Source organism: Cornus florida, unplaced genomic scaffold (genome assembly GCF_030987335.1).
Source record: "Cornus florida cultivar Cherokee Brave unplaced genomic scaffold, ASM3098733v1 CherokeeBrave_3.0.0_Hap2_Chr05, whole genome shotgun sequence".
Lineage (NCBI taxonomy): Eukaryota > Viridiplantae > Streptophyta > Magnoliopsida > Cornales > Cornaceae > Cornus > Cornus florida.
The window spans coordinates 107,291,130-107,317,797 of record NW_026775575.1 but is presented as its reverse complement, the minus strand read 5'-3'; the positions used below and the strand labels follow the sequence as shown (position 1 = coordinate 107,317,797).

Sequence of the window (26,668 nt, the reverse complement as noted above, 5' to 3'; positions counted from 1 at the left end):
GTCTCTCATTCTCAACCCCTCCAAAAAGAGAAATCATAACATGTTGACTAAAGTTTAAGACTGGATTATGAACCTTATAATAGCTTGGCTTAGATATTTATTCCTCTTATTATTATTTTTGTCTCATATTAGCACTCTGTCGCTCATTTTTATATGTCTCATATTAATTATCTATTTTAATAAAATTAAAATATATAAATTTTATCCTTTCATCATTATTCTTTATATTTTTAAAAAAATTCAAACGTGATAATTATATCTATCTAAACTAAAAAGAATAATTTAATAATTTTAAAAGAAAACGATGCATTAATATCTATCATTAATTATTGAATAAGAACGATTATATATCTATAATTAAAGCCATTAATTATCGGATCACAGATCTAATTAATGACAAGTATGGATATATGACTAATTTTATTCACATTGTAAAAATATAGATGGTAAGAGACGTTATATTAGTAGATGTAGAGAGTCGAAGCACTCCAAAATTCACTGAAGATTAATTCATTGAGGTATCCAAGTATCTGCAAATATAGAAGTTACACAATTGAAAGAAATTAAGTTATAAAGTTCAAAATAGTTGCTCACTTATGTAGTTTTGTTAGGTCCTCTATTAGGAGGAAATATTGAATGCCAACATAATGGAAAGGAAATTAAGTTCATTTATAAGAATTCAACTTCTTCTTTCTTAATATTATTTACTTTTATTCTTAAACAATCTGTTCAAGTTAGTTTTAATGCTTTTGATAATAATCGAGAAAAATTAATCATCTTGTGACAAAACATTAAACTAATTTTCTTTCAATTCAAATTATACATCCCAACAAGCACAACAATTCTTCATTGAAAGAATATCCATTGATCTAATTTTCAATAATAATTTTTGACATATATACCACATAATCCAAACAAAATAGAAGAGTGGGGATGACGATTAGTACACTACTTAAATTAATTGCAACATATTGAGGAGGGCCCTCCAATGAGTATAGGACCAAACGCTTGTCATAGTTATTAGATTTGTTACATGTGGGGGTGTCACAGGATGGACAATTGATAGTTCCATAGCACAATAAAAAGCCCTAACATGTAGACCTTGTTGTACTCATGAACATACATAGCTTACTTAATTATCATCTCCAATGGCTTTCCTTGAGTTACTCATATTGCTTCTGTGCCCCGTTGTTCTTTGCCATTGGAGGTGGAGTTGCAGGAGGAGGCACAGAAGCTCCCCACCGACGAATTGGCCTCTCGTTGGTATGGTGCCGGGACTTGTTCGAAATGCTCACCTTGTCCATGACTTTGTAACTGAAATCCTAAAAGAAAGTGGGGGCACATTTGAGTTCAAAGGCCCTTGGTTTGCTAACATGGACATGTTGGTCACTGCCGACCCTGCCAACATTCATCACATCCTCAGCAAAAACTCCTCAAACTACAACAAAGGCCACGATTTCAAACAAATCTTCGACATTTTGGGAGATGGGATCTTCAACGCGGAGGCAAAGGTGTGGGAAGCCCAACGAAAAGTCACTATGTCGCTGATGAACCACTCAAAGTTCAAGACCTTGTTAGAGAGAGCAACCTGGCAGAAAGTAGAAAAAGGGCTAATCCCAGTTTTTGATCATTTCTCAAAACTAGGAGATTTGGTGGACTTGCAAGAGTTATTTGAGAGGTTCACTTTCGACTGTGTGTCCATATTTGTTTTAGGCCACGATCCCGGCTGCCTTTCCGTTGCCTTGCCACATCTTCCATGTGAAAAGGCATTTGCCGACGCCGAGGAGGCCCTGTTACATAGACATGTACTGCCATTAAGCTGTTGGAAGTTGCTGAAATGGCTTCAAATTGGCAAAGAAAAGAAGCTGAGTATGGCCTGGGAAAGTCTTGATGAATTTCTCTACCAATGCATTTCAAAGCATGAAGAAGAAGAAGCAGCAAGTAAAAGCAAAGCCGAAAAAGTGGAGGATGAGGGTTTTGTTTTGTTAACAGAGTACCTGAAAGCATACAAAGAAAATTTTACCATTCCCAGTGACACCAAGAAGTTTCTAAGAGACACCTCACTGAGTTTGATGGCCGCAGGGAGAGACACCGTAAGTGCGGCCCTTTGTTGGTTCTTCTGGCTCATTGTGGTGAATCCTTCAGCAGAAATCAAAATCCTAGAAGAGATCAAAGCGAATGTGCATGTGAAAGATGATGAGAAATGGTGGTTTTTCAGTGTGGAAGAGTCTCGTAAACTAGTTTACCTCCACGCAGCTTTATGTGAATCTTTACGCTTGTTTCCACCCATAGCATTGCAGCACAAATCTCCAGTTCAGCCAGACATACTTCCGAGTGGACATCGCGTTCATCCAAAGACAAAGACACTGATATCTTTCTATTCAGTGGGTAGGCTGGAGACGATATGGGGCAAAGATTGTCTGGAATTCAAGCCGGAGAGATGGATTACTGAGCAAGGAAGGATTAGAAATGAACCATCTTACAAGTTTCCAGTGTTCAATACTGGACCTAGGACTTGCTTGGGGAAGGATATGACTTTTGTCCAGATGAAGATAGTTGCAGCCACCATTATTTGTAATTATCAGATTCAACTAGCAGAGGGCCATCCTGTTACTCCAAAAGATTCAATCGTACTTCATATGAAACATGGTTTCAAGGTCAGGATAAACAAAAGAACTAGTGTTTGATGAACAACAGCACACTAGAGGGAGGAATGCCATGGTACGTACTTGGCAGTGATAGTATGTTTATGGTTTTAGGTTATCTATGTCTATGTAATCTTTACAAAATAAAATTATACCAATGGGCTATAGCCAGCCTAGATGGTATAATAGGCTCTAGTTTAAATTGTATAAGCTATCCTCTCCCTCAGGAGGTTATATAGCAAAGTGTCTACGAAAACGTGTTTGATAATATTATTGTGATTTGAATAGTATTGTGTTTGTTTCTAAAAAAAGAGTTCAAAATCGAAAACTTCTGTTTATTTCATATAGTAGCAACAACATAGTAGCAAAAAAAAAAAAAAAAAATTCTATAGATAATATATATATATATATATACACACGCGCGCACACTATATGTAACAAACCCGTATTTCTTAGATCCAATACAATGTCAGATTCAAAGATTCACCTGTAATAGAAAATAGAAAAGATTCATCATATTAATCTCTGGGGCATTTTTTTCATTCAATTTCAATTCCAAATTGTCATGGCGAGTAATAAACAAGAAACATTTTTGGATTAGCAGATGCCAAAATTTGAGTTCTTCTCAAAGATTAACAAAATTTTGATTAAGAGGATCGATTAAGAAGAAGATTAATGAATTGAAGAAACAAACACAATTGATGATGGGGTTTCAGTCTTAAATAGCTAATCGGTGGTGTTTGGCAGCAATTTGTTGAGGTAGAGAGAAGAAGAGAGACGGTGTTGGTTAGGGATTGTTCAAAAAATCCTGTAAATTGAAAAATTGGACCGGACTGGACTGAATTGGGCGGTTTGGGCTAGTTATTTAGCAATTTGGTCCGGTCTTGGCCAAAAATTATGAAACTGTAATTTTTCGGTTCGGTTTTGGTTTAGGGTTTTGCTGGACCGGCCCGGCCCGGACCGAACCGTTATATAACTTTTATATATATATATATATATATATATATATATATATATATATATATTCTTTTCAACTTCATAGTGATAAGTAAACTAAGTCTATATACTTTTAGCCATGGCAAGAAATAATTATGATAGCTGGAGATTTCAAATATTAGCTATTCCGTACTAGATCTCTCTTGTTTTTTTTAATTTTGAGTTAATTTTTTTTTTTTTTTTTCCCCAATACCTCATAAATGTATTTTTTTCTTTATGGTCATTTGGTCATTATCTGTTTGTTTCTTCCACAAGTGCCTGATATTATTGACAATGCATATGTGACTTGATGTATTATATACGGGGAAAAATAAGAGATTTTGTTTTTAAAAAATATAAAGGAAATCAACTTAAATCGAACCGAACCGAACCGGTTTTTCGCGATTTGGTTTGGTTTGGTTCCATGGGCATTATGGTTTGGTTTGGTTTCAAAAATAGTAGGACCATTATAAATAGTTTGATTCCAAAAAAATTCCAATCCAATCCAAACCAGACTGTGTGCACCCCTAGTGTTGGTGGCGGCCCGGGCGATGGGTAAAGAGCGGGCCAGTATAATGGTCATTTAAGTAATATAATATTTGGGAATAAATGAGATTAAAAAATTAAGGACAAAATTGTCTTTTTATATATTTTTAACGGAGACTGTGACGGAAAAGTAAGAATAAACCTAAATAGTTATTTTAGAAAGATATTTGAGAGTGAAAAATGATCAAACAGTGTAACTGAAATTAACTCAATTCTTTAATAATTGAATTTAATTTCTGATTAATGGTTGCGAGTTTGGAATGAGATGAAAACTTTTGAATTTAAGATTATTTTGTTCATCTTAAAAATATAAACATGTATATAAAGGCTGGATATCTACAAGCATATATGCGTATAAGTTGATATATAGATGTGTATTTAATCGAGTAATGCGAAAAACATGTATACAAATACATATATGTTTAGTTATATATGTACGCTTATAGATTTTTCTATGTGCGTATAATTATTTCGTTTTGTACATTGGCCTATTGGTCATTTTTGTTTCGCGTTTGTTTAATCATCTCCCTATTTTGTTTAAACAACCTTACTCATATTGGTGCACGGTTGTAAATGTCTTTATCTTTGGCTTGTTAATACAATATTATTTGATCTTTTTCATGTTGGGATTTATATGCCCTGGCATAGCAAATTCCTATTTGGATTAAAGTAACATATGTTGCTGACGTTTCTGAAATATTTATGTTTTATACAATTGGTGAATTCAATGTATTATATTTCGATTCATTATAGAATTGATAGTGTCCATTTGATTACAAGAAATATTTATATATATGTATGTGATGACAATCAATACATGAATATAAATAGTAATCATAAATGGTTCATAGTCGGTAATTATGGATGGACTCATAATTAATTAAGACTTGAACTGGATTCGCGTTAGGTTGAGATATATTGCGAGAGCCGTCGTATGCAATTGCTCCCTATCACCGTCATGGCATTTGACTCTTAAGCATGAGAAAATTATAGACTCTTTTATTAATTAATAATTACTTTGATTTGTTCGGCGGATTCTTCGGGATCCTTAGACCGACACTTTGGGTAGTTATGTAATTAATAGTTAGAGAGTTATATTTTCAATATTTGCATCATTACTACTTGTATTTATTTTGAATTGATTATGGTTGATCACAAAGTAAATTCGAAGGCATTCGTATGTTTTTAGACAAAATGATTCATTATATATTTATTTATTTAAATTATTATTTTTTGTCAAACAAATATTTTTATTGTGATCGAGCCAGAAATAATCCATGGTACCAAAATAAATATATTAATTAAGTAGTCGGATTGATGGCTTTATTTATCCGATAACAAATTATGTATAGAGGGGTCAAAGTGCAATATTGACTTAGAGGTTATTTATTATTTAATTGGAGTTCAATTAATTTCTTTTAGTGGAGTAGAAATTAATTTATGAATTAATTGAATTGGGTCCATGGACCGGGCCAATTATTAATTCATTGTAGCCAATAAAATAATAGGCCTAATGGATTCTCACTCATAGCCCAACTTGATATTGGAATCATATTAGATTTGAGACATGTGAATTAGAGATTGAGAAGGATTTGTTGTTTTCTTTTCTTTATTTTTATGTTACTTATAAATATACATGGTCTATGTATATTTTAGGGGGATTTTTGGAAGAAGGAAAAAGGAATAAATTTTCTCTCTCTAAAAATTAGGGTTAGTGTTCTCATCTAATGGAGGCTCCCACAAGCCTAGTTTTCCAAGGTCATTCATGGAGGCTTATGAGTGATTCCTAAAGGCAAGACCATCACCAAGAAGATGGAGATCCATAGAAAAGGTATCTAGCAAAAGGGATCTACAATAAGTGAGAACATTCACTTTAGAGGAGAGATCTAAGGTTTACTCAAACCTTGATGTAAGTATTCAATCTTTTAATTGAATGATACATCATGTTTTATTTTTGCATAAAACTTGTCTCTATGTGATGAATCAAGATCTATGAATTTAAATCCCTCAAAAAGTTTTTAAAACTTGCACGTTTCCCAACAGTGGTATCAGAGCATGGTTTGATTCATTACTAGAGATCATGTTTTTATCAAAATTCATCATTCATGGATCCAAAATTATATTCATATATATTTTTTATTGATGTATGTTGATGTATGATTTAATATGTTGATATATATTGATAGATAATGATGTATGTATAATTGTGAATGGATGATGATTTGTGTTTGGGACATGGATGAAGCTTATAGGTTCATTGAATGTAATTTTATCTTTGGATGAATGTAATTAAGGCTTTGATTTAGCCGTTTGAAAGTTCAATGATGTAATTTATTTTTTTCATTGTATTTTGTGATACCCCTCGGATCCGAGACACGGGTTGATCAGGCCCAGGCCCAAACCCGAGGGAATATCAAACAATTAAAGTATTTTAAAGCGAACACAGATGACAAAATGAAATAATAAAGATGGAATAATAACTGAAAGAAACATTAATTATAAAATCCTCCATTTATAACTGAAAATTGAAACTCTAATCCTCTAAAACTTCAAGGTTACAACTCGGGAATCCACTGATGGACCCTTAACCAAAAGTTCAACAGAAACTGAAAACTGAAAATAGATAATGCTAGAAATATCGGGAGAAGTTCTACGTAATCAGATAAAGGTGAGACTATCCTCGACAAGCACGATCAAGCTCTAAGGCTGGAACCGTCCTGTACCTGAAAAGAATAATAAAGGAGTGGGTCAGACCCACGAGCAAGTTCTAATTTAACTGCAATCCATACAGTGACCCGATACGCAGATACACCGTAGACACCTCACAATATCTATCTAGTCCATACGTATAAATATATCCACACTAAGGGACATTCACTAGTCTATAATAGGGGTCTCAACCTGAATAGAAGGCAACATGCGAATACGCACCCAAAGGTGGGCATGAATACCTAGACCTAACAGGGTACACCTCAACTTATCATAACCAGCTACGCATCCACTGCATATACGCACCCTAACCAACGAGTCTGAGACTCAAGCTCAACTCGTGGTACCATAAACATATATATAAAGTCCGTCCAAATCCAGGGTAAGCAGTTCAATAAACTATTTATTAAACTGACATACAATAAACTAACTAGTTAGTCATTCAACTTATTCGGTTGATATGACTTAACTACCATCCGTTAATCCAGGAAGTCATCCAACTTGTTTGCAGCTGATCTGACTTAGTCACAATTAGGATTCGATATCTTTCAATCCATTCCATTAATCCATTAGGTTAGGTTTATGCGTTTTGAGCTAAACAGTCCCTAGTATGTCACCGTCCCATACCAGTACATACCATCCTCCATATCCATGTAAATTACAACATATATAACAGTTCAATAATTTACAGACCAAAAACTACCATCCAAACAATTGCAGAAACCTATTTAAAACTTCAGCAATTTAAATCCAAGCATTTAACCATATAGTTGCAAGAGACGATTTAACAAATCAACAACTAACATCCAGAGCATGCATAGACCAAATTTTATATGTCAGGGACTCCATCATGCATGTGAATAGGTTAAATAATCCTATTATTAACCAATAAATTGCTAAAACAATTCAGAAGATTGGTTAAATATTTCAGCAGTTTAAATCCAAGCATTAATCATATAGTTGCAGTAAACAAATTAATAGTTCAGCAACTAGCCTCCTAAGCATGCATAGATCAAAATTAATAATTAAAGGACCTTATCATGCACTTGAATGCATTCTAAAACAAGTTTTATAAACACATTATGTTCCATCAAATTGCTGAATTTTATTTCAACAATTAATTCAACTTCCATTTGTTAAGTGCCTTAATTTTTACACTGTTTGTCCCGACAACTTAGAATTAAACTTTACTCAATTTAGGGTCTTAATAACACTCAAAATTCATTCCTTGATCCCTCTGTAAAGTTCCAAATTCATTCCAACAGTCTCCATGCTCCAACAGTGAACATAGTATGTAGAAAATAAAAAAAAATCGTAAAAGAAATTACAAATAACAAGGGAGCCTGCTCCAGAATTTGGAGCAGGCTCTTTTCCAGCCTAGAGCCGGCTCTAGGACTTCTTAGAGCCGGCTCCACTTTGTTGTGGGAGCTGGCTCCCACTTCCATGGAGCCGGCTCTCACCTCCTGTGTGAGCCTTCGTCCCCGGTGCGTGTTTCAGCTCTTGTGCTCCTTCTCCGGCTTATTCCTAACCCTCTGTTAGTTTTTAAAACCAAACTTAGGACTCTTAATTTAGTCTAGAAGCATTCCCCAAGATTGTTTACAATAGTTTTGAAAGCAATTACAGAGTTTAATCAGGCCATTTAAACTAGCGTTGTTGAAGAACGGCACTGAAACTAAATTGCAAGATCAGTTTTATCCCAACCCCTCTGTTCTTTCTCCAATTTAAATTTGAAGTCTTAACTTACGTCTAGTATCCAGTCAGACCTTGGTTGATTTCAGTAAGATTCAAAATAAAAATTAGAACAGTGGGACGTTATGCCAAAACCGAGTCAAAAAAACATACGCGCTATAATTATTTTGTAAATAAATTTTGCACAGATAAAACGATCAAGCAAATTATATATCAAACATGCATGGTTCAGTTTAAGGCCAATTAATCTCCTAGAGACTGTCTAGGTGCACAGAACACAAGCCAAAGGGAAGGAGAAAGAGAAGAACTTGCCTGTGATTTCAATCTTGAAATCCCTGTGTCGTTTCTAAGTTTTCCGGCAATTTTGAACGCCGCCAAGCTTCCTATAACTCAGTCTCTAATCCTTACTCAACCTCCTTGGTCCTCTCTGTACACTTCCTCTTAAGCGTCACTCTGTTTTCCCCACAACTGCTCTCTGTTTCCCTCTCTGTATCTTGGGTACGTGAATAGGGTTTTGTTTTTCCAACCCTTAATACAGAGTAACCATATATATATAGGCGTAAAACATAAACCCTAATCCGTGTTTAATCAGAGACAGAGCCCTAATTCTAAACCTAGTCGGCCCATGAAACTACTTTTGTTACGGCGTGAAATTTCCAACCCCAAAGTTAACTGTAACTTAAAGCAGAATTAAATGAAAAACAATTACATAATTAAATCCACTTAACTAATTAATTTCAATTAAAAACCTAATTAAATAATTAAAAACACTTAATTCAATTTAAAACACATGACACATAGGTAAACAACAATTAAACCAAATAATCACATAAAACAATTTAAGTCAAAGTTCAAATAACCAATTAAATAAAAATGCGATAAAGATAATAAAATAAAGTTTTAAATATGTTAAAAAAAAATGCCGAGACTATCCTTTTTAAAATTAGGGGTATTACATATTTCAAGTTGTAAATATTTTTAAAGCCATGTAATATTCATCAAAGGATGCTATGAAGCTTCAAGAAGGTCCAAAAGGGTTAAATTATGCTTCAGTAATTTTCTGGAATTTTTCTGAATTTTTTGAAATTTTTCTAGAATTTTTTGAGGCTTAATTTAATTTTCTAGGAATTTTTCTGGAATTTTTCGGCGATTTTTCCGGTGACCGGAGCTTCGCCGGCTGCGAGAAGAGACGTCGGAGGAGGCTAGAATCACATGTGGCGCAGGGATGGTGAGCTTGGCGCGTGAGGAGCATGTGCCAAGAGAAAGGACTTAAAGAACATGCTGGTGCGTGAGATGCACGCGCCAGCCAAAGCCACACTCCTCCACGCGCGTGCAGGCGCGTGGAGGCGCATTCCATGCGCCTCTGGCGCGTGGGGGCGCGTCCCACGCGTCCCAGGCGCGTGGGAGCGCGTGGTGGCTCGTGTGTTGTCATTCTGCTTGCTCCAGGCGCGTGTGAGTGCGTGTGGGGTCCTCGGGGTTCGTTTCAAGCAGTATTTTACTTCTCCTAACGCGTACAAGCTTCCTATGGATGTTTATAGACTGTTGAAGGACGCCCACACAGCAAGAATAGTTTTTAAATGTTAAAAGCTGAGTCCATTGGCCATTTAATTTGCTTTATCTGTGGTTTAATTATATATGTGATGCATGAAATAATTTAATACTGATTATTTATTGTTCATGCATTGGATCCATGATATTTTATTAAATGACTTGATTTATATTAATTAAATTATTAAAATTAATTGGATTTGATTACTAATTAATTTGAGGGCACTTATTGGGAAACGAAAAATTATTTTTGAAAATTATTTTTAAAAAAGTGTGCCTCAAATTAAATATTAGTGAACCATTTAAAGTCCAAATATTTTCTAAATTTAATTGGATTAAGATCAAGGCGTTTTGCATGCATTATATCATGTATTTGAATAAATTGAAAATCCTAATTATGAATGATTAAAAATTGAGTGGGAGCGGGGATTTTTATACATTGCCCCATGGCCTTCGTTATTAACACCATTGTAATTAGATCTTCAAAAATAAGGCCCCACGCATGATTTGAAGAGTCTTAATATTACAAGAATAGTTGTCTCAGGAAAATAATAATATTAAATTTTCATTGTAATTAGATTTTTAAAAATAAGGCCCTATGCATGATTTAAAAAGTCTAGATTATAATGACAAGATCTTTAATGTTTTATTTTTCATTAGAGCATTAATAATATTATACACTCAATCTAAAATCAATAGTGTTAGCTCCCCAACAGAGTGGCCTACACTAGGTGATTTTAGAAGGGCTAAACATAATCGGGAATCATTTCATATAGATAGATAAGGCATTGTCTTAAGAGATATAGAGATGATGGGATTTGCCCGCCAATAGCAATAATGAACTTTGCCAACCGAATAAGTTATTGGTGTATTGGTTATCCGATTTTTCATGCAGTGGTTAAGGGACCCACATACTATTTTAATAGAAGTGCTCACCTAATAGTAGATGAATCTCAACAATAGTAATAATGAACTCCTCCAACATGATAAGGTATTGACATATTGATTGGTTGATTTATTATGCTACAGAGTTGAGGGACTCACATTAATTAAAAAGGATTGTTCACCAATAATGATAATGATCTCTTGTTCAATTGAGATTTTTTATATTATGTGGTTAACAAACTCATTTTAATTTTAAATATGCATGACAGTATTAATAATTCACCTTGCATATTGTATGAATGTATTTATATTCAGATTAATTATGTCTAATCCAATTTATCTGCTTGCTTACATATTCAATGTAACTGGACCTCATTAATATTGACTAAGAAATGAACTTAGATATTTTATGCACAACGTAAGGGTACAAATGTATTTACTACTCCTAAACCTAATCCTTTTACTTTAAGATACCCAAGAGAACATTAATGCTTTGAATAAGTGAAATAAGACAAATGAGATGACTTGGTGCAATATTCTAGAGTTTACCTCGAATACGCTCCAAAGCTAACATTTACATTATTTTATTTTCTTCAAGCATCATGTTAAATGTCAATAAGATGTTTTGGTGAGATTAGATAGAGAGTATGCAAAAGTACTATGTCAGACTTGAATAGCATCAAGATAGCCTAAGGAACTCCAGTATGAAATCAAATTTTGGAAAATGATTGTTTATTATTTAAAAATTAGCTGGAGATCAATAGGGCTGACTTGGGTGGTAAGTTTCATGTTGACATGATTATTGCCTTGTTATCAAACTCGTTCGACTCTGTTAGAGTGAATTAAATAAGGAATCAGTTTGAGTTCACACTTGTTGATATTCTTATAGAACTGGTAACAGATGAAGGGATAATCAAGAGTATGGGCGTTCCTATCAATCTAACCTAGTCTATACCATCTTCTTCTAGGCTCAAGTGGACGGGCAAAGCAAAGAAGAAGGATGATAATAGGACTAGGCTTGTACAAAATATGGGTATCTAAAAGGTTAAAGGGAATAAGGCAGTGTATGTTGAGGGCGAAGGAAATTGTTTCTTTTGCCGCTAACTATGACACTCAATGACGAATTGTCTAAGCAATGACGTGGCATAGGAAAATGTATATTTAATCATTAAGCCATGTTATGAGGTTGTATCTATTAATTCCTGATGGATAGATTCTGGAGCCACTAAACATGTTTGCAATTGTTGCAAGGATTTCAGGAATCCAGAAGCCTCGATAATATGGATATATATTTATACTTAACCTGATGTCAAGGTTGTAGCTAAGTTAGTGGGAGTTTTACATCTGAAATTAGAGAGTATGAGGATATTAGTATTAGAGAATTATCTTTATGCACAGAAGTTAGACGCAATCTAGTTCGTGTTTCACTTGTGGTTTATAAAACTGTACTGTTATTTTGTAAAACTGGTTTTATAAAATTGAATAGATATGCGATTGCTTCTGGTGCATTGAAAGATGGTTAATAAACTATAATCACAAGCTCTTAAGATTTGCAGGATGTAGAAACTAATGTTGCATCTTCTAGATTGAATGTTAAGAGAAAAATTGTTATTCCTGACTCATTGTATTTTTAGTGTCTATTTTTGGGTTGTAATCAGTCAAAATGAGATTCAAAGATTGGTCAAAGAAGGTTAATTACCTAGTGAGGCAAAGGAGCCAAAACCAAACTTGTGAACCCTGTTTTGAAGGATAGATAACTCTTAGGGCTTAATCAGCCAGATGAAATAGACATAAAGGACAATTGGAGTCGGTACACACTGACACGTGTGGTCTTATGAACATCCAAGCAAGATTACTCACGTTTTGGATAAGTTTATCTGATGCAACACAAGTCTTAAACTCTTGGTATATTCTGAGAAGGTCAAGACTGATGTGGAGCACATATTAGGTAAACTTATCAAGACATTTCGATCTGATCGAGGATATGAGTATTTTTTGGGATAATGTAAAGACTATATGGTCAATGAGGGTGTTGTGTACCAGTTTTCCGCAATTGACGCTAAATGCATTTAGGTGTCAAATAGGAATAACAGAATTCCACTTAATATGGTTAGATCTATGATTAGTTATGCCACATTATCTCTTTCATTTAAGAGTTTAGCGTTAATGACATCGATGTGCATTACGAACTGCATTCCATCTTAGTCTGTCTCAAGGATACCGTTGAGCTGTGTTTTTTACTAAATCTTAGTTTGAATCACATGCACATATGGGGTAGTCTTGCACATGTGTGCTTGATATGGACAAGTAAGTTGGAAACAGATCATACGCATGATAGATTTGATAGCTACTCTAAAAGTCACTAGGATGGATTATTTTATGATCTCAATGATAAAAGTTGATTTTTTACACTCACTGTTTATCTATAGGAGAATCATATTATGAATCACATACCTAGTAGCATAGTGTTAGAGAATATGGTATGAGTACCAGATGTACCACATATGAACACACTTAGTATAGAGATTTAGAATTATAGTTGAATTCCCTATTGATGCGTCAGTATCATCTAGTACACAGATTCCTTCATCGGTACATTGATGTAGTAGGAAAATAATTATCTAATCCGACAGAATCATGTTTTTAGGTGAGATCGTTATGGACATCCCTATTAAACATGAGTTGGACCCAGTAAGCTACACGAAAGCGTGAACCGATATGGATACAGATCGTTTTGGTGAGTTACTATGAAATCAGAGTTGGAATCTATGTATTCTAATAAATTCTGGGATCTTGTAGAACTTTCTAATAGGGTGATACCTATGGAAGGCAAGTTAGTCTACAAAAAGATACCAGAAGATTTCTTAGTGAATAAATCATGAGTGTACAAGGGAATGTCATTATTTTTCTGATTCTATATATATTGATGACATCCTACTCATTTAGGATGATGTGGAAGTTTTTTCATCAATAAAAAGGTAGTTGTTCAATTACTTTTAAGTGAAGGATCTTCAAGATATAAGCTATATTCCTAGGATCAAGCTTTTGCAAGATCAGGTTAAAAGGAAAATAGGCTTATCTTAATAATCCTACATTAATAAAGTTTTGACCAGGTTTGGTATGCATAACTCAAAGAATGAGTTCTTACTTTATTGATATGGATTGCTCTCTCGAGTAAGTAGTTTTCCAAGACTAGCAGAGGAGATTGAGTAAATGAGACTGGAACTATATGCTTTGGCATATGGAAGTCTCATATATGCTATGATCTATACCAAATAGGACATCCGCTATATAGTAGGGATAGTCAAAAGATATCAATCCAATCCTGGACTTGATAACTGGTCTGTTGTGAAAAATATCATTAAGTATCTAAGGAGGACCAAGGATATCATACTCATTTATGAATGTGATGATATGGTCCTAGTCAGGTACGCTAGTTCTGATTTTCAATCAGAAGTAGATACTATAAGGTTCATGACTTAGTGTATGTTCACTTAATGGAAGGGAAATCAGTTGATAGATTGTTAAGCAGATTTCGACTGCTGACTCAAACCTGCAGATGGAATATATTGCAGCCTTAAAGGCGGCAAAGGAAGCCTATTGGTTTGATCTCACTGATTTGGAGGTTGTGGAGTATACTAGCCTGCCTATTGAGCTATGTTGCGACAATAGTGTAGAAGTAGTCCAAACCAATGACCCAAGGTTCTATAGAGGAACAAGATACACTGAGAGGAAGTATCATGTTCTACATGATATTGTCCGGCAAGAAAATGTACTTGTAGCTAGAACATTGCATTGGAACACAACTTTGTTGATCAATTATCAAAGGTGTCATTGATCAATAATTTTGATCATCATCTGGATAACATTAGAGTTAGGTGCAATTTGAATTGGCTATGAGGGCAAGTGGGAGCTGTTGGGATTTATATGCCCTGGCATAGCAAATTCCTGTTTGGATTAAAGTAACATATGTTCCTGACGTTTCTGAAATATTTATGTTTTATACAATTGGTGAATTCAATGTATTATATTTCGATTCATTATAGAATTGATAGTGTCCATTTGATTACAAGAAATATTTATATATATGTATGTGATGGCAATCAATACATGAATATAAATAGTAATCATAAATGGTTCATAGTCGGTAATTATGGATGGACTCATAATTAATTAAGACACAATATCAGTTACACACAAAATCATATACTTCATATACCCAATTAAATCACTTTAGAGTAAAATCAACACAAATTAACATGCTAAGACACTAATTAAGTAAAATTAATTCACAAAGATGCAAAATTGTGTGGATTAGAGACTCCTATCTTAAGGAGGATGAAAACCCCTCAAAATGGGTCTTAAAACCGGAATCCCTAGAGTGCACTAAAACTGAAATTGCTTATATGGATGTGAAGATCTCGCTGTGCTCTTTGAATTGCTGCAAACGACTTCCAAAATTTCCAAGTATTGAGAAAAATTAAAATTTAAAGATTTGAAACCAAGAGAAGAAAAAAAAAGAAAAGTCTAGAATGGGAGAGAGGCGCTTATGGGAAAAGAAGGAAAAATGGAAACCAAAATGTGGTCTCATGACCACTTAAAGTGGTAGTGGGCCCTACTAAAAAAATGATTTCTTTTTCTTTTATTTTCATTTCCCTTTTACACCACACACATATATATTTATGCACATTTAATTCACAATTATCTAAAGCACATTAAATAAGATATATGTGATGTAAATAGACCCAATTAAAATCCCTGCATGCAACAATTCAGGTAGCGGGTCCCACACGGGATTATCCGGCCCGAAAAATGAAAAAAAATGTCAAAATGATCACCCTTACATTTCAAAGAGTCTTGAACTCAATGAAATGCTCTAAACAACTCTCAGACACAACTGACACACTTCGTAGTGCCCGGTACGCAAAACGGTAAAAGAAGAAAATGTCCTTGCAACAACAAAAATTCTGGAAAAATAAAAAATGATAAAAAATGGAAATATTGCATTGTGTAGGCGTTCAATAAAGATGAAGCAGATTAAGACTTTCATAAACATGACAGAGTTAAAGTTATTATACATAGGATTTATTTGATTTTTTGTGTATATTTTCTGCAATGATATATCCATATTTTAATTAAGAATTAGAGTTAGAATCAAACATTAACACCTCTTTAAATTCTTGAAAAGGTGTCTATTTAACTACTAACACCTTTTTGAGAAGAAAAAACTGCCATTCAATCAAGAGTTGTATCCAAATGAAACACCCATTCAATTATTATTATTATCATTTGTATTTTAAATAAATTTATGAAGAGTAGTGTCGTAGAGGTGTTGCAAGTCGAAGCATATATGACGAGGCCGCTTGATATACGCCAAAATAATGTAGTGATTGTGTGGTTCAAGAAAAGCTTTTTAGGTCAAATTTAAATTTATAAAAACCACTACCAACACTACTACTAACGTAGCAAGAGTGAGTAGGGATCGTCCCAAGGGATTATACGTGTTGGAAATTAACTTTGACTTTAATATATCACAAGATTGCAAAGAGAGAGATTGATTGTTTGAATTAAACTAAAATTCAATTAATTAAAATGCAAGAAAAGTAAACTAAGTTAGAGATAGGGATTTAAGAGATATGAAGAGAGGTCTTAGGGTGTTGGAATCACCACTAAGCTCATGTAATTAACCACTTGCTTTCCATTAATGGAGAGTACGTTGTTGTGAACAAAATGCGACTACCAATTGCAATATTAAGTATGGACCATCTAATTTATGTATGAATTGTTTACCTAAACTAAGTGTAGCACAACCCATCAATTTTAAGCATGACCCATCTAAGTAGCAACAATTGTAGCACACATTAATCTAGAGAATCATGGAATTTACAATAATAAGCCATGAAATATCTAAGCAAGCATAGATTGTCTACCTACCTATAAGCATGAATTAAATTGTAGAACAACCCATCAAGTATAAGTATAAACCATTAAATTAATTGACAAACCCATTCAATGAAAACCCATACTTAGCCATCACTAGATTTTCAATCAACCACACATAGACATGCAATTAATATAGAAAAACTAGTGTAGAGATCAATTCCCAAATAATCACACATAAGATAACATGTAATTACAAAGAGAATCAATAGGAAGAATTAAATCATATGAATCATGTGAGACATAATTCCTAATTTAATCACACATAGACATGTAAATAAACTAGAGAATTAATAGGAAGAATTAAACCATAGAAATCATAGAAATGGACCAAGATTCATTAAATTCACAAGGCTAGAACACTAATCACAACAATATATATAAATCCCCAAAAATAGAAATACAAGGGTTTAGATTACACAAGACTTAGGGCTTATCCAAGCCCTAAGTATGGATCTAGCTAATCATGGAGGAGGTGGATGTGGTCATGGAATTAAGTTCCAAATATGGCTCCATCTTCTTCTTCTTTGAAGCTCTAGATATGGAGAGAGAGAGAGTGGTCTAGAGATGTGTTCTTGAGATGGTCTCCACTTCCCTCTTTTCTTTTAACCCTAATCTCTAACTTTTCTAGAGAGATAAAGTAAAATTACAATGTAGAAATAAAATGATAAAAATCACTTTACAAAATGGGTCACTTCCCTTTATATAGAAGGTCTTTTTCTTAGTCATTAAGTCAGGAATATAGCCCCAAAAATATCTAATCCCATACTATGTGGTAGGTGGACTTTTGGGCACGCACGGGAATAAGACAGCTCGCTGCCAGCAAAAGTTCGATCGATCAGAGAAAAGTTCGATCGATCCAACTTTGATTTTCGATCGATCCAACTTTGATCGATCTCAGAAAAAGTTGCATCGATCCAACTTGGCAAATTTTCAGCATCAGCCTCTTTTTACTCCAAATCAGCCTCTTTTTGCTTCGGATCATCACTAAGACTTAGTTTGACTCCAAAAAGGCCTTAATAAATCATTTTTAGCCCATTTTAACATTATTGACCTGAAATAGACAAAAACACAAATAAGTACTAAAATGGGAAAATAGGATAGATAAAGGTCCTAGAACACTCAAGCTTAAGGGGTTTAAAAGTGCACTTTTCAGCGCTCATCAATATATAGGATTAAAATTATATGATTACACCTTATAAATTCACACTTTTTTTACCAGGATACCTTTTCATTACATGCATCTATAAATACCAAGAGTCATTCAATACATGTGATACCCCCGGATTTTCGAATGCTGGTTGGCCAGGCCCTCGCCTGATTACCCGAGGATATCAAACCAAGTAGTAATAAACGAACACAGAATACAATTAAGATAAACATGAATAAATAAATCTGCTGAAAAGAAACTAAGAAGATAATCCAAAACTGAAACTTCAGAATAAAATTTTATAAATAAGAAAATTATTCTGATACATTCCAACTTCTCCATTTTTAATACAACTCGGGAATCCATCTGGTGGACCCCTAATAAAAACCAACACTGGAAAATGAACAACCAAAAAGAAGTCCAATGCTAAACCATGAAGAAACCTCCTACGTCGTCGGTAGAATGAGTAGCCGTCTCTGCTCAGTACGAACAAGTTTTAAGATCTGGAACCATTCGTTACATGAAAAATAATAGCGGGTCAGGCCCACGAACAAGTTTTATCCTAATTAGAATCCAAACAGAGACCTAATACGCAGATACATCCTAGATGTCTCAACCATAGCTATATAGTCCGTAAATAGATATATATCCACACTACAGGACTCTCGCTAGACTATAATGAGGGTCTCAACCTGAATAGAAGGTAACATGCAAAATGCACCTGAGTGGGCATGACTACCTAAGCCTAACAGGGTATACCTCAACCAACATAGCCAGCTACGCATCCTACTGCATATACGCTCCCTAACCGACAATTCTGAGACTCAAGCTCATATCGCGGTACCATACATATATATTTAAAGTTCAATCTTATCCAACCATAAGAAATCCAGTTAGTCGTTCAACTTGTTCAGCCGCACAGACTAACATAATTTATATGTATATAAATTCCCTCCCAGTAATATGTTTTGTCGGTCAACTATTAGTCGTCCAGACACGACGCATAATTAGGATTTAAATGTTTTAATTAAATCCCTAACCTTCCTATTATAGAAATATAAACAACCATCCAATATGTCAATTAACTATTTTAGTTAATAGGACATGAAACCATGTAGGATTTAACTATTTTAGTTAATCCATTCCGTATGTATGAATGGGTAGGAATTAGCATTGTGACCTAATCCGTCCCTCCGTATGCCCCCGTCCCATACCGGTACATACCATACAAATGATCCGTAAATGATGCAACATTTTAAGCAGCACATCAAATAAAGTCCACATAATCCACATAATTGATAAATCCAAGGTTGAAACAGTTCATCAACTAAATATCCATAATAATAACCATGTAATTAACGAGACCAATTTTAATTGTTCGCCAATTTAAGATCTAGCATCCAACTAGGTAATTGACGGAAAATATATAATTAATTCTTCAATTACCTCCAAGCCAACATCCATAAGATTGACATAACCTAAGTATTAGTTCAGTAATTTAAGTCTAAACCATAATCCAAATAATTGCAGAATAGTGCTTAATATTACGGTAATTAAAATCCCAAGTTTAAATCCATGTATTTCAGAAAAGAATTTAGTATTTCAACCATTAACATCCAAGGTATGCACAGATCAAACTTGATAAATAAATGACCCTAGCATGCAACCAAAATAAGATTTATAATCAAATATAGATTCCGTTAAATTGCTAAAATTAAATTAGGCAATTAAACTCCTTCCATCCGTTAACAGTCCGCACCGTTGTACACCTTCCTACGGTTAAATCCATGAGCACAAAGACATTAATTTCTTTAATGTGGCTCTAATATAGTATAATATCATGTTTAGACTCTATGCTACAATTCGTTAAATTTTTAAAACAAGATTTAGCAATTTAGTCCTTCCTATCTATTAGCACCGTACAAAGTTTCTTATTTTTACACTGTTTATTCCATTTGCCTTATGGACCAAATTATACAATTAGTGGGATTAAAATCCATTGAAATTACTTTTAGAATTCTCATTCCAGTCCCTGAAACCATTTAGAATCCCAAACAGTGCCCAAACAGTGTCCAAACAGTGTCCAAATGTACCCAAACAAAGCCTAACCAAGAGAGCATGCTCTCAAAACCACAGAGCGGGCTCTTTGCACCATGGAGCCTGCTCTTAGAAGCATAGAGCCTGCTTTTGAGGAGTGGGAGCCTGCTCTTGGCTTCCCAGAGCCGGCTCTCCCTCTTTGAGAGCCTCCTCTGTCCAGTTTTGCTCCGTTTCGCCTATCAGCTTCGTCTCCGGCCATTCCCAACCTTCTGTTCATCTTTAATACTGAACTTAAGAGTCCTATTTATACCCAATATCATCCCCATGACTTGTTCACAACAGTTCAAATCAATTACAGTGATTAAAACCGTTACCGATTTAATATGCTTTTAAACAAAACTGAAAACCAGAGATGCAAGAACTGTAACAGTGTAATTCAACGCATACAGATAATTGATTTAGCATATAACAAGCATGTAAAATTTAATTAATGATCACTTAAAACCCTAGAGACTATCTAAGGATGCACAGAACACAGGCTAACGGGAGAGAGAAAGAAAAGAACTTGCATCTTAAGGTTTCGGTTTGAAACCTTTAACCTCCTTCTTCCTAGGTTTTCCGGTGACCTTTGTTGCCGTTAAACCTCCTCTGCTGCTCTTGGTTTTACCCACGAGCCAATCCCTGCTCCTCTTCTTCCTTGGTTCAACCTTAGCCTAAGGCAAAACCCTAGATTTCCTCCCTTTATCTCTCTCAGTATTTCTCTCTGTAACTCTCTGTTTTCTCTCAATACCTCTAATCGTGAATAGGGTCTGTGTTTTGTTTTTCAACCCTAAACAGCCTTAATACCATATATTTATAGGTGTATAGGAAAACCTAATTCTAACTAATTCGGGAGACGCCATCGCGAAATAACAATTAAACCAAATATATGTATAAGTCGGCGCTTAATAAAAAGATAAAACCCTAGAATTATATTCCACCCTATATAATGAATAAAAATATAATTCAATTGTTAATAATTATTATTAATCCATATATATATATATACCCTTATATACCTGTATACACATCTATGGGTATTAACCGTACCCATTTACTCTATACCATCCAATCCCATCCTTAATAAATTAAACACCTTAATTGAAACAATTCATTTAATCATTTAATTCAAGTCACCTATTTATAATTTCAATTATACAGACAATGCCTGTTAAACAAACAAATTAATTTCCACAGCAACATAATTCAAATTTCACACAAAAACAGGAAACCATCAAAACACGTAGCCACGTAAGCACCTAAAAATAAAAATAAAAAATAATGAAATCAAGAAAATACATAGTAAAATCCAATTATATCCCTTTTAAAACTAGGGGTAAAATTAGGGGTATTACAATACACGTTTCTAAAACTCCTTGATTTCAAGGTTTTTCTCTCATTCTACTTGCTCTCCTTATTAGAAAAATATTTCAATAGCCTGGGTTTTCCCACGCATGGCATTGCAAAGAGCGTCTTAAACTTCTACGTTCCTTTTGCTTCTTTTCATCTCTATTAAATATTTTTCTTACTTCAGTAATGAATAACCAGACAAAATGAAACATAGTTCAATGTGAATAGAGATAGCATTTTTTTTTTTTTTTTTTCACAGGAGTATCTAGGATGAGTCAATTCCGTCAACTGAAAAATAGAGTTTCAATAACTTGTAACCTCTAACAAGTGCCCACCAAATTTAAGGATGTAATATTTTATAAGTATTGATTTTCTAAATTACAATTTTTATTTTTCTTTTCAATTTCCTTTACTTGTGTTAGATTTGGCTTGTTTTGAAGCCCTTCAAAAAGATGCTTAAATCCTTAATACTGTACAAATAAAGGAATAAATAAGGGAAACTGATCTCTGTTGGTTGTACAAGGATAATTCTTTATTTTTTTTATAAAATTCTATAAATTATTTTGTATGAAGATGACAATAAAATTTTTATTTTTATATGACAATTTTCAAATTTACCATGTGAAAGTTGTATTTTTATTTTTATTTTTTTTATGCTAGACTAAGAGTTTTAATTACATGCAATTGCATGTCCTTTTTATCTAGTATATATATATATATATATATATATATATATATATATATATATATATATATATTTACAAAAAAAATAAAAGAAGAGAGATAATATATATATATATATATATTTACAAAAAAAATAAAAGAAGAGAGTGAGATCTTTTATATTATTTTTACCCATAGCTCTCATTATATCAAATTATAAAAAAAGGTTGGTGGTATCCGCACTCCACAAATACACACCACAAATATACTATAGCGCTCCACTCAATTTTTTTATTAAGTTAAAATGACAAAATAGATCATAGTCAAACTTTCTTAAACACTCATTTTGTGCAAGAAAATGATATAATTGATGACTATAAAACCCCCGACAAAAATCAACTCACATAAAAATCTGTTGTGGCTATCCTAAAATTTAAACTCTCCATAATGTGACTATTTTAAAATATTTTCAACTCAAACACAATTTTTTCTATAACCTCATTATCTTAAAATTTCATCTCATACATAATTTTTTCCATCTCTTTTTCTTTTTTCCTTTTTTTTTTTTTTTGTATTTAGAAAAATAGAAAAACAAACTCTTTCCATATATGTGTGTGTGTATATATATATATATATATATTTTTTTTTTTTCATTTTCAAAAATTGGGTTTCATATCTCCGGAATGCATTGGAATGCTTCTATAAGATTTCTATAAAAAAATAATTTTTACAAAATTTAAAACAGAAATTTCATTTGAAGTTTTAAATATTAACAAAAATCCATGATTGAAGAACCTAAATTCTTATGTTATTGATTTGTTTGTGCTTTCTTTCCTAGTTATTGTTTTGTTAAATTTTCAATTATAATTTCTTGAAAAGTTTTTTGTCTTTTTTTCTTTTCACTAAGTAAAGATTAATTTATTTTTGGAGAGTTTTTGTTTTGGAATGCACGTTTGGTTTTACTCTGCCATATGAAGTCGGTGAAATATGGATTTTGTTTTTGTATGCTACAATCACATACCAAAAATTCCTTCATTACTTTACCCAAAATCAACAACTAAAACAAATAAATAATACGCACAATATTGTTTTCGACATTGATCATTAAAGTCGCGTTAACTTTCAAGTTTATAATGATTTCTCACATCTTTCTTCTTTCTTTCTTTTTTTCCTCCCCTCAAGGTGCCAATATCATAAAACCTTGAGACTTGGACTGTTTTATTATTATTATTTATTTTGGAAGCTTTAGATTTTGTATTGTTGGCTTCATAATTTTCTTATAAGATATTTTCTTATATTTGTGGCCCACATGATTTGGACACGTGATTTACTTCTATTATTTGGTGGTTAAATAAAATAGATATCAGACTAATAATATATTATTTGGTCAACTTATAAATTGTAATACCCCTAATTTTAAAGGATAGTCTCGGTAGTTTATTTTGAGGTTTTATTGTAATTTTGCATTCTTATGTGGTTATTTGGCTATTTGTTTGGTTGTTTTGTTTATTGTTAATTAATTGATTAATTGCAGTATTTTGTTTTATTTAATTATTTGATTTAATTGATTAATTGTGTTATTAAATTGAATTATTTGATTAATTGTATTACTGGTTAATTGTATAATTGGGTAGGTTTTCATTTTTTTATTTAACTGGAATTGGTTTTGTTTATTTTAATTTAGGGTTTGTTATTCGTAGTCACGTTTTTAGCCGCCTTAGACATAGGTTTAATTGGCCATCTTTATCTTATATTAGAATTAGGGTTAGTTTTTTCTTAAACCTATAAATATATATATTAAGGTTCTTCCTAGGGTTTTAGAACCATATTCACGACTGTGGAGGCAGAAAGAGAACAAAGGAGGATTACAGTAGGAATCGCCGGGAAACTTAGGAAGACGACGGTGCAAGGCTAAAGGCAAGTTCTAATCCTAACTCTTTTCCTTTTGCTCGTATTCTTTTCATGTCTAATACAACTCCAGGAATAAACAAAGATTAATGATTAAACTGAATTGCATGCCTTTGATGTTTTTTAAAACTGAAAGTATTCTTATATTGTGAACTGTTTGTTTTGTATTCTTTCTTATGTAACTCATAATCTAATTCATGTAAATTGATATAAAAGGATTTTAGTTTAGTCTGGAACACATTGATGAAACATTAAAATAGGTTTGAGTTTCATGGTTGATTTACTTAAACAGCAAACATAGAGGAACTGTAAATTGCTCGTTTTGCATTCCTATTGCACAGTTCGGGTATTAATTGTTGACGATTACTAAACAAAGGGTTTAATTGATTCTGGAACATAATGGACCTAGTATTAGACAGCTAGGAGCTTTGGGAATGGAGGACAGATGATCAGAAAGTCAGAAAACAGTCGGTGTCGGAGAAGACGGAGCTGGGAAGAATAGAGGCGGCTCCACCTTTCAATGGAGGCTGCTCCATTGAAGTGGAGCTGGCTCCACTTGTTTCTGGAGCCTGCTTCATTGTTTTCTTTAGTTTTTTTTTTTTTATTTTTATTTTTTATTTTTTATTATTTCCCTGCGATGTTTCAGCGAGGTTAGGCTACTATGTATGGATTTCTTGGGTTTCAAACTTTAGTTAGGGGCTGTGATGGTGGGTTTTAGATGGTTTAGAAGTGCAGGTTAAGGCATAGAAGGTGGTGTTTAGTTTTACATTGTTAGAAATTTGAATATACGGAATTTCGTAACAACTAACGCATACTGAATCGGATTATGGATTTTTAAATTGCCGGAACTTAATTTAGTAATTCTCTGTCAAGGATTATACGTCTTTAATCATGTATCAATGATGTAAATTAAGCATGTCAAATACTGTATTTTTGCTATGCTTATTGGGTATTAATTTATATGTAGATTTGATTGTACCTCGCATCAATTGTTGGATTGGTATGTGAAGATGCAAGAATTCTTCCAAAAAATTCCCCCACTCTTATCCACCTGTAATGGTCTATTTATAGACCATTACAATTATTATTGTTAACTGATTACATTGGGCCTATATTCAAAAGTTTTCTTCCTTCTGGGCCTGATCTTCCAATGGGCTTGATCTTCCTCGGTGGATCCTCCAGGTTCGGCCCATTCCGGGGTGCTTTGGCATGGGCCATACTTCAATTGTTCGACCCGATCCCGTTCCAGCGAACTATATCCTGCCCATGCCACTTGCTGCATCCTTAACTGCCCCCATAATTACCCCTTATTGATTAGGGGGTAATTATTAGAGGCTGCTAATGATAACCTGACGGCTCAAGAAGATCGCGTGGGAGAATGGATGGTTAGATTTAGGGGTCGGCGTTTCGAGATTCAAAAAACTCATCGCTTTCCTGACTCCTCGGCCCTTGGGCTCACCTTGTCTTTACAAGCTTCATAGATGTTCCATCGATCCTCTTTACCGTCTCCATCTCACTTTCTGTTGTTCGAATCCTCTCCGGCGATCTCTTACAAAAGATCCTCCTTCCAGTGGCCTTGCAGTACTTTTTGCCGTTCTCACTCTCTAAGGTTAGTTTCATTTGCATTTTTCTTTTGGAAGACTTCTTTCTCCTCCTCGAAATCTTCATTCATTCTCACCATGACAGTAGATCTAGACGTTCTTCGCATGAAACTTCACCTCCCTGACGATGTAGAAATTAAAAATTGCCCAGAGAGGTGAATATTAGAACCGGTGCTGGTCTTCTTCCCGGCGAGGTCCTGTTTTCACTCCTCCATTTTAATCTCCTTAGGTTTTCTTTGCATCCTTCCTTTGCTATGTTTTCAACAAGCTAAATCTTTCCCCTTTGCAAGTAAACCCAAATTTCCTTAGGATTTTGTCTGTTATGCTACTCCTGATTCGTAACAGAGGTCTGGATCTCGACCTCATAGATTTTATCCTCTGTTACAAGGTTAGCAAGATCAGAACTGATGAACCGTTTTACCACTTTTTCCCCATTGAAAAGAGGTCCATCTGCATGGATAAAATCAAATCCGAGAAGGGTTGGAGGAAAAATATAATTGGGGTTAGGGGAGCCTGGTTCTCTCCAGCTGCGGAGGATTTCCCTATCCCGAGCACTTTTGGAGAGTGCTTTATTTCTTTTTACAAGAAATATAAAAACCATAAGAGTGACTGTCCTTGCGAGATTTGCATTCCTCGTTTTTGTACTTTTATGTGCCATTCCTTAGGCATTCCTTGCGATGATTTGAGTTACGGTGTGTGCAGGGATAGGGATAACTACCTGAAGCAGTACGTTCTGACCAACGTTCCCTCTTGCTCGAACCTCCTCACCTCAGACAATCTCCTCGATATCTCAGTCCTCGGCAAGACAATGAGCCAACTCCAGATCCCTTCCTTCGGCAGGAAGAAAACTGCCCCCAGGCCTGTTATCACCCCTGTATCAAATTCTTCACCAGCTTCAGCATCTTCCTCTGCTACCCTTTCTGATACCACTCCTTCCACCGATCCATCCGTGACGGCTGCTGACCATGTCGCTAATACAGCGA

The 26,668-nt window shown here is 34.0% G+C and overlaps 1 protein-coding gene across 1 annotated transcript; it reads left to right on the top strand.

Annotated features, from left to right (window-relative positions):
- The first annotated feature begins 1,137 nt into the window (after nt 1–1,137).
- Nucleotides 1,138–2,993, top strand: LOC132310462 (alkane hydroxylase MAH1-like). The gene has a single exon (XM_059808634.1). The coding sequence runs from the start codon at nt 1,149–1,151 to the stop codon at nt 2,685–2,687; it is 1,539 nt and encodes a 512-aa protein (XP_059664617.1). The 5' UTR covers nt 1,138–1,148; the 3' UTR covers nt 2,688–2,993.
- The last annotated feature ends 23,675 nt before the right edge of the window (nt 2,994–26,668 follow it).

What these genes read in the sequence shown, in the direction of transcription:
- LOC132310462 (XM_059808634.1), top strand. Translation starts at nt 1,149, where the DNA reads ATGGCTTTCCTTGAGTTACTCATATTGCTTCTGTGCCCCGTTGTTCTT.